Source organism: Paroedura picta, chromosome 10, assembly GCF_049243985.1.
Source record: "Paroedura picta isolate Pp20150507F chromosome 10, Ppicta_v3.0, whole genome shotgun sequence".
Taxonomy (NCBI): domain Eukaryota; kingdom Metazoa; phylum Chordata; class Lepidosauria; order Squamata; family Gekkonidae; genus Paroedura; species Paroedura picta.
In genome coordinates, this window is record NC_135378.1 from 50,328,969 (window position 1) to 50,344,008 (window position 15,040).

At 40.3% G+C, this 15,040-nt stretch overlaps 1 protein-coding gene across 5 annotated transcripts in view; it reads left to right on the forward strand.

The window, feature by feature from the left end:
- The window catches only part of FBXW7 (F-box and WD repeat domain containing 7), a 145,581-nt gene that overhangs the window by 54,703 nt on the left and 75,838 nt on the right, over positions 1-15,040 (forward strand). Inside the window, exon 3 of one of the 5 annotated variants that reach the window (XM_077300090.1) lies at positions 250-379. The exons of 3 other annotated variants lie outside the window; for them this stretch is intronic. In XM_077300090.1, coding sequence (XP_077156205.1) covers positions 250-255 — 6 coding nt within the window. In that variant the 3' untranslated portion in view covers positions 256-379. Of the gene's footprint in view, positions 1-249; positions 380-14,695; positions 15,014-15,040 lie in introns of those variants that run through there. One more of the 5 variants, XM_077300089.1, reaches the window with a different exon arrangement.

Consider the following 15,040-nt stretch of genomic DNA (forward strand, 5'->3'; position numbering starts at 1 on the left):
GCCCGCGGGTTGGGGAACCACTGTTTTAAACTATTATTGTCACCTGTCTAAATGAATTCAATGATGGGTTTATATGTTTGAAAGTTCCACAGTTTGTTTTCTATGTGGCATTTATTAGCATTTTGCTATTAAGTTCTGTATCTTTTACAGCTATTATCTTATTCATAATTAGATTACATAAATTCAATTTATAGCAGTATGATTTTGAGAGGACCTATTCTGCATTCTTTTCTTCCCCACTCCTCCCAGTTATAGGGATCCAACCATCCTACAAGTAACCTTCCTCCAGCCTAAGGAATGTTCCTCCAACTTAAGTAGCTGTCCCTTTGTAATTAAGCCAGAAGGAAAGGTAGGGTATAAGTATTTTAGTAAATAACATTTTCTCATAGGAGTGGTATCGCACTATTTAAGCCCTGTAGGGTTTGGCAGCTGAAAGCATTTGGACCATATCTGCCCTCTTGAGTGGTGCCATTGAGCCCCAGCTGTCTTCAACATTTGTCATTCCTTCCTTAGTACTGCAGGTTGTTTTCTCACATTGCATGGTATAGCTGGCTCTGTCAGAAGTGGTGCATGACGCTCTCGCATCTGCATTTAGCCTGCTTAGTACTGCTGAACTACATGTAGTTGAAACATGCTCCAGCTTACTACAAGCCGTGACATCAGGCAGACTAAAAATAGATTGTGAGAGTCATATGCTGCTTCTGACCCAGTTGACATCCCCATACAAGATCCCTGTGACTGTGTGTGATTATGCAGAGAGATCTGGTATGCATGGCAATTTTGAGCATCCTGTTCCCTCCTGATTACCTTGTCTAACCCACTGGCTATTGGGAAGTTATAATGTGCAGCTGCAAATCAGTGGAAAGGGGTGGGATATATACCTATACTTGTACTGCTTCCCACCCATGCTGTAAGCCATGACCCTATTATTTTCTCATTAGGCACATATATTAATCAGTGTTGTAAAACTAAGACTTCTGAAGGTATGATAGGTATCCCCATTCAGAGCTGGTACATCACACTGGTTTAAATGTTTTCTTCCATTAACTTCTACATTATCTTAGATCAACCTCTATGATGCATAGAGGTTGATCTGAGTAAGATAAAGCATACATTGTTTATAGTTTTCAGCATGGCACCCTAACTGTTGTGTTAAGATCTGTGTTGTGTTGGTGGCTGAAGCCCGATTTTCACACTAGTGAGTTGTATTGCTGACTAATTCATTTCTTTGTGATGGCACCCAAACCTCAGCATCTGTATCCAGAAGTAATGTAATTTATCTTGATAGAACCCTGAACTCTCCATGTCCATTGTACATGAACACTCTTATCTGGGAACTGACAGCGACCATTTCTGTAATATGGGTTCTACCTTGCTGAATTGGCTTTTGGGTTACTGTCATAATACACATGATGTTGCGCATAAAACATGAAAATGAGAATGCCACTGGTATTAATTTTCATATGTGTGGCTTCTGTTTCCCCCCTGAATAAACGTTGTACTTGTTTGACTGTTTGTTTTGTTGTTGAGCCATTGAAAGTTGTTACGTATTACTCAAATGTCTGAATAGGTAATACGCTGGAAAGTCATTGGAATTAACAAAAAGTATTATACATTTTTCTAACAAATAATCACCTCTAGGGAAAGTAAAATAAGGGTTAGGGCTAGCTGGCTGCTGAAGTCTTGAATAAATGTACAATCTAGTTGTTTTCTTGTACTTGTTGAAGATGGTCAATTTCAAAATGTTCTAAGAAAAATAAGAACATGGCATCAATGACAGCAGGCTTTGGACTGTGGTAATTGTTGCTCATAGAACTGCATTACATCACACCCATACCACAAACTAATTTGTCTTTTTGCTGACAGTTTGTTGGCAGGTAACAAGACATAGTTTGCAATTTGACTACAGTGCTGAACTATGGTTTGTTGTAAACTAGGAAATCTTCAGTCTGTAAGCCACACACAGAGAGAGCATGTGAGCCGAAAGTCTTAAGTATATCTGGATGCAGTGAGAGTCTGAAGTATTAACTAATTATTTAAATTCAAAGTGAGTAAGGGGGAATCTTGCTGTAGTATACAATAGACTGCATCTCATAAAGATAATATGTAACTGGGCTTAAGTTGCAATATTTGCAATATTTACATATGAGATCAAAATAATTTTGTTACTATTTTATGTACTTATGAATATATTCTGATAATTTTCAACAAGTTTTGAATTTTAGATATTTAACCACAAGTCTGTGAACTGTAGTTTTGCATGAAATTCATCTAGAACTGTCATTTAGTGCTGTCATCCAAAAATAAAAAATAGAATTGTCATTTAAGTAATGAAACATAGCTGATTTAATAATTTAGCTTGGAATTAGTCTATTTGAATTTAGATAAATTTAGAAAACTAATTCTGGAAGACAGAAATGTACCATTTTACCTCTTTTTATTGATAATAGTACCACAGGTGGAAAACACTTTATAGTGTCTTCTCCTGGCAGAAATTTACTTAGGCTGGAAGAATGCCCCAGAATTAGTAGCTCAGAAATGTTGAATCTACTCTTTTGTTTTTTTAGCATGTCTCAAGGTATTTTGCCTTTTTGCATGCATCAGGGAATGTTGCTTCTTCTGGGAACAGAAATATATGGGTTTATAGTTCCAAAATGTCAGGGAAGCAGTAGCGGCACTGTATTTATATAAAGGTTTTTATGCTTATCTCACTTTCTATGGCCATGGTAGAATATGCCAAGTGCTAATCATATTGAGACCATGAAAAACACAACCAAATAATAGAACTGGCAGAAATATTTTAAATGGTAGAACTAAATTATATTTATCCCTAAACCAGTATTAAAATAGACTGTATACCTTAGCTTAATATCACAGATGTGAGAATGACTAGTTAAAATCATTTCAGAAGAACATGTATGCTTGACATCTAAAAACATAGATTCTTATCTCAGGGGTAGGACGGGTTGGGGCTATGTGTTGAGGGACTTCTATAGCATAGACGCCACCATTCACGAGGCTCTGTTCTGGGTGCATGCCCACCTAGTTTCTAAAAATGGGGGTCAACAGAGCAGGACCATCAGTAATAACCTCAGCTGTCATTTAAGTCCCCTGGACAGGTTGTTACCTCTTCTGTGGTTCGTACAGTGAATGTGTGTGTACTTAGTTCTTAAAATCCCAAGTGGTTATTGCTTTGAAACAAACTGGTAACAAGATATCCTAATGTTTGAATCACAAAAATGAGCCTGGGAAATACCACGAATATTTTCACTGTGCTTAAGAAGTTGCTTGAAACGAGTTTAAGAGAACTCTATTTCAATCAGCCATTTGTTCCTTCCATTGCTCTTGCCTATATGGCAGGTGCAGCAGACTGACCTCCTTATTAACCCAAATATTTTCAATCTAGTGTGTGGCACATCTGCAATTACTGATTACTGTATCAAAAAAGGATTTGGATTTGCTGGATGGAAACTAGTTCCCTTTGTACCTCTCCCCCCCCTTTTTTTAAATGAACCACTAGAGGCAAAATTGCCAACATACGCTGGATCATGGAGAAAGCTAGGGAGTACCAGAAGAACGTCTACTTCTGCTTCATTGACTATGCTAAAGCCTTTGATTGTGTGGAACACAACAAATTGTGGCAAGTTCTTAAAGAGATGGGAATACCAGAGCATCTTATTTGTCTCTTGAGAAATTTATATTCAGGTCAAGAAGCAACAGTGAGAACTGAACATGGAATCACTGACTGGTTCAAAATTGAGAAAGGAGTTCGGCAAGGCTGTATACTGTCGCCTTGCCTATTTAACTTGTATGCAGAGCACATCATGAGAAATGCGGGATTAGAGGAGTCCCAATTTGGGATCAAGATTGCAGGGAGAAATATCAACAACCTCAGATATGCAGATGATACCACTCTAATGGCAGAAAGTGAAGAGGAACTAAAGAGCCTGTTGATGCGGGTGAAGGAGGAGAGTGCAAAAGTTGGCTTGAAACTCAACATCAAGAAAACAAAGATCATGGCATCCGGCCCGCTCAATTCCTGGCAAATAGATGGGGAAGAAATGGAGATAGTGACAGATTTTATTTTCCTGGGCTCCAAGATCACTGCAGATGGGGACTGCAGCAAAGTAATTAAAAGACGCTTGCTCCTGGGGAGGAAAGCTATGGCAAATCTAGACAGCATCCTAAAAAGCAGAGACATCACCCTGCCAACAAAAGTGCGTTTAGTCAAGGCTATGGTCTTCCCAGTTGCAATGTATGGCTGCGAAAGTTGGACCATAAGGAAGGCCGAGCGTCAAAGAATTGAGGCTTTTGAACTCTGGTGCTGGAGAAGACTCTTGCGAGTCCCTTGGACTGCAAGGCGAACAAACTGGTCAGTCCTAGAGGAGATCAGCCCTGACTGCTCTTTAGAAGGCCAGATCCTGAAGATGAAACTCAAATATTTTGGCCACCTCATGAGAAGGAAGGACTCCTTGGAGAAGAGCCTAATGCTGGGAGCGATCGAGGGCAAAAGAAGAAGGGGACGGCAGAGAATGAGGTGGCTGGATGGAGTCACTGAAGCAGTAGGTGCAAACTTAAATGGACTCCAGGGAATGGTAGAGGACAGGAAGGCCTGGAGGATCATTGTCCATGGGGTCGCGATTGGTCGGACACGACTTCGCACATAACAACAAAGAGGCAAAGTGCATTGTACCCTGGAATACAATGGGTGCTAGGATGCACACCTGCACTGTGGCTTTCCTATTTCCTCTCCTCAAACTCAGTCTGTCCTCAGAATGGACATTTGAAGATAAGGGCTCCTTCCAGCATCTTCCACTTAGCATCAGCCTTGCTGTCATGAGAGCTTGACCTTGATACTGCAGGTCAAGGAATGTCAGATTGCTAACACCTTACCAATGGTTCCTGATTGAGTATTAAAAGTGACATGTCATGTTGTTATGGGTTGAACTAGAGACAAAGCCTGTTGTACCCAAGAATACAGTGGGCACTAGGATGCACACCTGCAGTGTGGCCTTCCTGGGGGCTGGCTACATGGCAAATGCTCCTGCCCACCCTTGGACTCTTGAGGTCCCACTTCCAAATCTCCAGGAACATTCCTGACCCAGGGTCACCAACCTCCAGTTGCAGCCTGGAAATCTCCTGGACTATCAAGGTGAACTCCCTAGGCGGAAATGGATGAACTCCCCAGGGGGGACTCTACAACAATAACTCATCTTCAGATTTCTGGAGATGAAAATGCTGTTTGGGAGGCAGGAACTCTGTGGCAGAGAGGTTGCAGGATTGGAGAGGTTCGGACCTGGGAATTCGCTGGAATTGCAGGTCATTTCCAGGCTACAGAGATCAGTCCCCCTGGAGAAAAGCCCACGGAGGTAGAGGGATGCCAGGCTCCAGGTCGGAACCAAAAATATTTAATTGATAGCAAAATTTGCTTTGAGAACTGAAAACCATTCAATCTGTATGTCCTTCAGTTCAATTCGATAGAGTAAATTTAAAAAAAAGTATGTTACAATTAAACATGACAACATTGGTTGGCAAAGAACTAACAGAAGGTTTCTCAATTACAATCTCTATGTCAGCTTTTCTCAACTTTTTTACCATTGTGAAACCGCTGAAATATACTTCAGGCTTTTAGAAACCCCAGAAGTGGGATCTTCAGGGTGCCAGCCTCCTGGTGGGACCTGGAGAACCCACAGAATGAAAGCTGCTCTCCAGGCTGCAGAGATCAGTTCCCCTGGAAGAAAAAGGTGTTTGGGATGGGGTTGGGTGGGTTGCAGCACTCCCCTCTATGCATGGACGCACACACACACACAGAGAACACAGCAGACAGAAGCATTCCTTCTCACATTAGCAAGCCTTATTAACCACACAATCACTACTTCATCTAGGAAATATCTGAGTATCTCTTTCCTTGGATTGCTCTGAGAAGCCATTGGCCAGAAGGTCCAAATATTAAAGGAAAAGAATCCCCTAACAGTCAATGAGCAAATAAAAAAGACACCATCCTCTTGAAACACTTTCTTCTGTCTGTGTTCTAGCTATATCTCTTTAAGGCAGTGGCAATTTACACAGCTTGGTGTGGTGGTTAAAATGAGCAGCTACTAATGTTTGAGCTGGATTTGATTTCCTGCTCCTCCACATGCTGGGTGACTTTGGGCTAGTTAGAAACTGTTAGAAACTGTTCTCATAGAGCAGTTTCAGAGCTCTCTCACCTACCTCACAGGGTGTCTATTGTGGGGAGAGGGCAGGGGCTGCAAAAGGGAGCTTCTCCACCAGGCATTTGGTTGAGGTCGACCCAAGCCATCACTTCCAATTGTTTGTTTAGATTTTTATACCACCCTTCCCTATGGCTCTAGGCGGTTTCCATAAAACATTGTAGATCATTTACATAGAGCATTCAATTGTCCCCCAAGCCCCCCTCCTCCTCCTATAATTGCTGTGAATCTACACTGGGTCTCAGTAAGAGTTGAGCTGAGGCTCCTTTGCAGTTCCGTTATTCTCTCATGTTATTGTTATTATTATGTTCCTCTATATATTTCTGAAACAGCCTAGGAGGTGGGATGTGTCTGGTTGTCCAAGTTGGAATTGGCCTTGCTCCTGCAGCTCCTGCAGTAGTAGTATAGTAATAATAATGAGAACATTCCACAGGCTTTTTAGAGGTTGTACTGGGAAAGGAGGAGAACAGCCTCTAGTCAAGAACAGAATGGGAAGATTTATGATGGGAATTATGACATTTTGGTAATAGAACACTCTTTGAGTCCACCTTTAAGACCAACAAAGTTTCATTCTCGGTATAAGCTTTTGTGTGCATGTGTGGAGTAAACTTTTTTTTTGGTTTTAAAGGTACTACTGGACTCAGGCTTCATTCTATTGCTCCAGTCCAATATTGCTAGCCACTTAAATCTATCTTTATGGTTGACACTTTGGCAAGGGAGAATAGACCAAGTATCTCCTCTGTTTAAATTAACTGCCATTATTGTAGTCCTGATACAGCTGGGCAGTTCCTACTTGAGCAGAAAGATTTGGCCAGCCACAGAGACCCAGCATGAGATGAGGCAATGTAACAGTGGGGCTTTTGGGGTTCAAACTACACGAGATTGCTGCAGAGAAGCTGAAGAGCAAAGTTAGTTGCGCCTTTAAGATACACAGCCTGCTCTTCTGCACTGAGGTGCCTAAATATATTATAGAATCCCTCCAAGCCATTAATGAAGTGGAGCTTAAAGATATGATAGAAAATATAACTTATGCTGTTGAAAAGCAGCCTTTGTCATTTAACAGGATTGAAAGGTCCACAGAGTACAGCTAATCTTCAGAAGAACGTAAAACATACTTTCAACAGCATTAGGGGGTTTGATATCCCACACAATATTCACAATTCTTAAAGAAAGCATTGACCAGTCACTCTGCACCAAATTTGTTCAGCTCTGTCAAGATTAAAACAAAAGTATTTTGTGAAGATGATATCATCTTGCAGCAGACAACACATAGGCACAAATTGTTCACTCAGACAGCCATTGGTGCTCATCCAAATGAAAATGGGATTAAATTCCTCCAAAAAAGAAAGACCTCCAAAGACCTTGGGGCTTTACTGTGCAAGGGTATGTTACAAAAGCCCAAAGATCTTTGGAGGACTTTCTTTAACATCTGTAAAAAGTTGAAACATGTGGAGGAAGGTGTTTAGATGTTTGGTCAGATCAAGCAGAAGTAGTGGAGAAATTTCCCATTATATTTTTGGATTATTTGTTATCTCCAACTTGTGTTTTTCTTATGAGGAATCTTTTCTTCTTTCCCACATGGTAGACATCAAATTCAATCACTGAAAGTTTCCTTGAAAATCCTAGTAGATATAATGTTACTATCCAGCACCCACGTTACCCCCAGTGTCCATGAGAGCAATTGATTTGTCTTGGATTTCTGGTCTGAAGACTCTGTCTCTGACTCCATTTTACTACATTCTCAACTTGCCAAAAACATCTTCCAAACTGAAGGAGAAGTTGCCATTTTCTGGTTTCACTATAAATACTTGCAGGGTTCAGTAGAGCAAGCAGAATATAATTATTTTCTAAAAGACTTTGTAAACAAGATGTGCTCCCCTTCCTATCAGCAGTTTCATAGTCTACCTTATCACATGTTCATCAGTCTCACTCTTCCTTTGTGTTATCCTGTGTGCTGAGTTTGAGAAGCTGTCCTCTGCTAGTTGTTATTGTTTTGCTGACAAATACAACCCATTCACTGTGACCAACACTGATTGCTTCTGAATGCAAAGCTGCTCCTACCAAAATATCTAGGGTTTATGAAAAACATTCTGTTTTCTTAACAAAACACAGGAAACTCTGTATCGAGCATGGGGACCACCAAAATCTTTGAAGTTCGTTCAAGAAGGACAAATCAGTCTGTCCTTAGCACTATGCCACTTTAGATTTATGATTTTTAAAATAAACCTTGAATCTTGCTAATTTTATAGCAGTAGAAAAGAGAAAGAGCCCAGTAGTGCCTTAAAGACTAATAACATTTATGCAGGGTTTGAGCCGTTATGAGTAACTGCTCACTTTTTCAGTTTTGTTAATCTTCAAGAAGTGAACAGTGACTCACAAAAGCTCATATCCTGCCACAACTTTTGTTAGTTTTTAAGATGCTACCTGGACTCTTGCTCATTTGTACTACTATATATAGACTAACACAGCTACCCATCTTGTTAATATTGTGGCATTTATGTTTTGTAGCTTGTTCTTATTCTTAGTGGACTAGAATGTGATACCCTTTCTTAGCTGAGAACTCAAAATTTTCTATGCTATATTTGGCGAAAGACATAATTGTTAACTGATAAACTATTTTTGTTACACTTTGGTGTCTTATTTAATTATTGTAAATGTAATTTTTTAAAAAAGATATGGCTAGGGGATCTCAGACGCTAGGAGTTAGCCTGGATCTCAGAGCGGCCATGATTGAATGAGTAAAGACTGTGCTTATAAGTTTGGCTTTGACTGTGAGCCATGGACTTACCTGCAAACAAGACAGACGTAAGACTTCTCTTGTTTCTTTTATGGTGTAAATATATCTCAGAGGCTTGTGGGATGATAATATTGCAATTTAGTGAGAATCGGTGAGAATTTTGGGTGAAAAATGTGGAACACTAGCTAATGCAAATTACTTGAAAATAGCTAGTGTAGGCTGCAAATACACAAAAAGGTAGGCGGCTTAGAGCTCATTAATAAAAAATAAAAGCAAGAGTAATAAAACAGTAAAAAGCACCTTATATTTGGACCATTTAAAACATCACAAAGTATTAACTAAACTTTAGAGCAGGGGTCCCCAACCTTTTGGCACATGGTGGCTGCATTAGTGTGCCCAGCGCCTAAAGAGGGCCACATATTAAACCAGTGGTCCTCAACCTGGGGGTTTGGGACCCTTTTGGGGAGGTCAAACGACCCTTTCACAGGGGTTGTGGCAGGGCAAGCAGCTTGGCTCATAATGCTCTGACTATCCCACTTCTCAGCCATTTGTTCTGTGGTGAGTTGATCTGAAGAGGAAAGGAGGAAGGCCCATAAGATTTTATTTACGGCCTCAATCATAAGCCTGGTGTAATAGTGCCGTTTTACAGGCCCTGCGGAACGTAAGTAGTTCTGTCAAGGCCTGGGTCCCTGCTGGCAACTGATTCCACCAGACTGGAGCCAAGGTTGAAAAAGCCCTGGCTCTCATTGAGGCCAGCCATACTTCATTCGGGCCAGGGACCATCAACATATTGGTATTAGGGGATTGTAGCATTCTTCCGGGGGCATACTGGGAAAGGTGGTTCCTCAGATGTTTCTCATACCTGTTTGGAACAGTTAAGCATGTAAGAACAGGCAGACGGATAGGAATGTGAGCCTGCCTCAGACTACCTGCTTTTTCTTCCACTCAAGCATTCTTTATGTCACATATCTTGAACTATTATTAATAACCTCGCTCCTTTACAGTATGCTCTTTGCCAGCTGAACAGGATTATGCAGCTTAAACTGCCACAACCACATGAATACCATGTAACAATTGGTTCTTGCATTGTATATTGTATATATATATCTGTATTTTCTGATATATTTTTATTTCTGATATGTCATGTGCACTGAAAACAATCATTAGTTTCCGATTTTTAATAATATATAACAATAATAGTGGTATAACTAATATCCAGTGACTCAGCTGTGCATTCTGCAATGAATAAGATGTTGAATTTGTCATTAAAAAATGTTTCACCGCTTTCTGTAGCTTTGAGGAAACAAGGAAAATATGGTAATAGTTTGTTTGATAGAATATTTTTGAGTGCGAATGACCTCTCATGTAACAATTTTGAATAAAAATTGTTTGTAGCCATACTGGCTCAGATTCAAATTGGTCAATCTTTTTAGTTGATCCTAATGAAATTTCATAGTTTGTATTTTGCTTTTGACTTTCTGATTTGGAAGTTGAGTGGGGGGGAATTCTTTTCCAGGGTTTTTTAAGGGGGCTAGGGAGGGAGAGAAAGCAGTTTTGGGAAAACAATACAATATAGGCAGCATGTACCTTTAATAAGAGCATTGGAATCTTTAATAGCTTATTAAAACCACATAGGTGTGTCTTTTTAACCTGTGCATGAACTATTATGGAGATATGGTACATAGAAATATTTCAAATTAATCGGTAGACAAAATTAGTCATATTTAAACAGCACCCTCCCCTAAAAATACATTTTAAAGTCTATATGATGCACAGGGATTATCATCATCTAAGACAGGGGTAGTCAAACTGCGGCCCTCCAGATGTCCATGGACTACAATTCCCAGGAGCCCCTGCCAGCATTTGCTGGCAGGGGCTCCTGGGAATTGTAGTCCATGGACATCTGGAGGGCCGCAGTTTGACTACCCCTGATCTAAGAGAACATAAATTAAAATTGAACCCCTAGAAATACAGAAATAATTTCTCTTGGAAAGGGGAGGTCTGTAAGGTCATTATGCTTCTCACTTTTGGTGGTGTTCAGCTGACTTGATTAAAGCCTTGGGACTGGGTCCAATATTTATTTATATTTACATTTATTTTCTACCCTCTCTCTGAGGACTCAGGAGTGCTAGAGAAACAAGTTAATGTCGCTGCAAAAATATATATTCTTCCAACTCACCCTAGCCTGGAAGATGGCCCCTTACTTCAGTACAGAAGATCTGGCCACCTGGATCTATGACATGATAGCATCAAAACTACACTACTGTAATGTACTTCCCTCAAAGTCAGTACAGAGAATCCAGTTGGTACAGAATCTGGCCACCTGGATCTATGACATGATAGCATCAAAACTACACTACTGTAATGTACTTCCCTCAAAGTCAGTACAGAGAATCCAGTTGGTACAGAATGCTGCGGCTTAGTTATCGAGCCATGGAAGCCTGCTGGGCCATTAACTCATCCTAAACTACCTCATGGGATTATTTTGAGGATAATAGTGGAAGGCAGTATAGAAGTGGAGGGCACTATAAGTTGCTTTCAGAAGGAAAGTGGGGTACCAATGAATCAAATAAATAATATTATTGAGAGCTAGATGGAGCATTACTCCCATTCTGCAGTCAGTTCACTGACTGGCCATCAGTTATGAGGGTCAATTTAAGATCTTGGCTGTCATGTACAAAGCCTTCTGTGACCTTGGTCTCTCATATCTACAGGACTGCTTCCCCCCTCTATGCTCTGCTACAACAGCTTCAACAGGGTCTTAGAATCATAGCATTATCGAATTGGAAGGGATCTCCAGGGTCATCTAGTCAAACCCCCTGCACAATGCAGGAACTCACAACTACACAGTGACCCTGATTTCATGCCCAAATTATTTCCCCCCACACACACACACCAAAAATCTCCAGAAGTCTATGGGTACCACTTTGTAAACAGGCAAAATCAAGAACTTGCCCATACATGTGCATTCTCTAATGTGGCCCCATGTGCTTTTCACAACCTGTGCAAAGCTGCTATCAAGGTGACTTTTTGGGACCATAATTGGGCTGCAGTGTAACAGTGTGGCTCAGACGGGACGCCTGGAGTGGAAGGCTGGGGAGTGTGGACCCTATGCATAGTTTTTATTATCTGTTGCTGTAAGTAGGCTCCTAATTTTTGTGTTTGTTTAACATGTCATGATAATAGTTACTTTGTGTTTCATCTCTGGTTGGTTTTTCAGATCTCTGTAACTCAAATGTTAGTACATTGTCTTTTGAATGTCCCAGTATGTTGATTGCATTGATTTATTTTATGTCATAATTCTCCTTGAGTCCCATTGAGAAGGATGACGTATAAATAAGATAAAGTTTTGTAGATTAAAATCTCCACAGTACACAATTCAAATATAGTCTGGTTTTAAAAAGCATTCTGCCTATTTCAAAAGATAAAATACTGGTTAACATCAGGGAAACATTATGGAAGTAAAAGGTTTAAACATATCTGCTGTTGTACAGGTTAGAATGAGATATATCATACACCTAATTTATTACTAAATTAGGAACTGGTTATCAAGCTCTAAGTATTTTAGCTGGTTTGGCCCTCAGAAAAGTTGTCAACAAGAATCAGAAGGGTAAGTATGTAAAGTGTGAACAAAGTAAAGATTGTTTATTAAAGTGGTATATAAATATGTAACTTATTTGTTAATCTTTGTGTTTCTCTTTTTTTCCATACAGTGTAACTTATTTATGTTTTTATTTAAATAAATAAGCAATCCGGAACTGAACTCTTGAAGATCAAATGTAGTAGGACTTTAACAGCTGAGGCTAACCTGAGACATGTAAAAGTTTAACTTAATCAGGAGATTAATCATGTTATAGCCAATAAGGATTGGACTGACATTTCTAGAATGTTTTTGGCTGCATGATGATGCAGCTGGGCTTATGTTGCATATCTGAAATACTTTCTGAAATAGTTAAGAAAGGATTAAATTGTTGGTTTTCCAGGTATGAAATATATTCACCAAATGTCCTGTAAATAATTTCTGCATTATTCTTGACATGTACACAATTATGAGCGATATCCAATCCCTTCTGCATTCAGAGAGTGGAATGTGGAAGAACTCTTTCTAGCAAATACTGTCAATTTTGCCATGCTTGTTTTGCACCACTTTTCTGAGTAGAACTCAGCCATAGAATAGCACCTGACATCCTCCAGAGAGCAGAGAGCTTAGTTGGTGTATGGAGCTCCCCTGCATTCTTCTCCCCACATTGAAAAAAAGAGAATAAATTTCAGATGTTTTAAAAAATAACCTTGACCTGGATAGCTTAGGCTAGCCCAATCTCAGATCTTGGAAGCAAAGTAGGGTCAGCCTTGTTTAATAGGTAGGAGGTCACCAGGGAAATCCAGGCTTGCTATGCTGAGGCAGCCAATGGCAAACCATCTCTGAATGTCTCTTGCCTTGAAACCCCTCTGGTGTCACCATATGTCTTCTCCAACTTGACAGCAAAACAAAACAAACAAGCAGAGCAGTGCTAATCATATTCTATGTGTTTATCCGATTTCCATAGTGGAAGTAATGATATTGATCTTTATTAATGTCTATATTCTAGTTGTGGGTTATGGTGTATAAAATATCTAGTTGGTACTGGAGTGAAATGTGAGTGACAAAAAACAACTCCCGTGTCTTTCAGTATTGCTTCCACCCTTCTGTTACTCCTGTTTGTAAATAGACTTAAGTACATGGTTGTGAACTCATTTAATTGCTCAAATACTTTCTAGTTTAGCAGGAAGACTATTGTAGTCCTTTTCCTGCTATGGGAAAGTAAGATTAAGCTGGAACTTTTACCAACCAACTTACTAACCAAGTTCAAGCGGTTGTACGTTTTACAGTTCAAACTCACAATACAGTAGCATCATTTTCTATCACTGCTAATTTGTACTTAATTATTAATACTTTCTAGCACTTAGCCACTAGGAGATGCCTCACTTTCTCCCCTCTACCCCCCCCTGCTCCCCACTCCAGCATGATGTAGTAGTTAAAGAGTGACAGACTCTAATCTTGAGAGCTGGGTTTGGTCCCACACTATGTGCAGCCAGCTAGATTGCCATCCTTCAGGTAGGGTCCTAGAGATCTTCAGGATTTACAGCTGATCTCCAGGCATCAGTTCCCCTGGAGAAAGCAGCTGCTTTGGAGGGCTGCAGGGTCTCCTCCCCCACTTGCTGCTTTCTGGTGGCGTGGAGGAGAGCACTCTCCCAGCTGGGTGAGGAGCGAAGCCATGGTAGGTTATCAGGCCTTGCTGTGATAGAGTGGGCCATTTCCTCCCTCCCCACCCCCGCCACACATCCCATTGCTTCTTGGAGCTTAGGATGGTGAGGAACAAAGTTATGGCAGGCCAGTAGGCCTTTCTGCTGTGGAGCGGACCCTTTTCTCCCTCCCCCACCACCCCTATCTACTCATGCTCTTGTTCTCTTTGCAGCTATTGCAATAGAGATATTAGACTAATGTTTTGCCACTTCTTTAAAGACATTCCCATCAAAACCAGTTCACTCCAGTATCATTTTGATGTGTGTTTAAAGTTTGGCTGTTTTATTTCTAACCAGTAGATTTTTTTTAAAGAAATCGTATCACCTATTTCCACAGTGAATGTGTTAGTGATACTGAACGGGTGGGCCAATAGCTAGCTATTTGATTGGCAGGGACAGTCTGCCTGCATAGTCGTTTATAATTCTGGTCTATACTAGGATAGCTTGCACTTCTCTAAGCAGCAGACAGGTCAAGACGTTTGGTAGGAGAGGCTGAGAAGATTGAAAGACAAAAGCAAAGCAAGCCTTGGGAAGCCAAATCCCTACATTAAAATCTTCAGAATATTAATTTTTGTTAAGCTTTTTATTAATGCTCTTTCACTGCAAATAATTCTGGACCAAGTAAAACTACAGAATGTCAAAACCAGGGAAAGCTTCCATAAATCATGGCTTGGTTCCTGTTGATCTTCCCAGTACAAAAGAGCCTTTACCCCACCAAACTGTGATGAAGATATTTAGTATCAGCATCATAGCCCAAGGCCTCCCTTTCTGCCGTAGACGGGTAAGTGATAATATTTTGTCCTTGTAT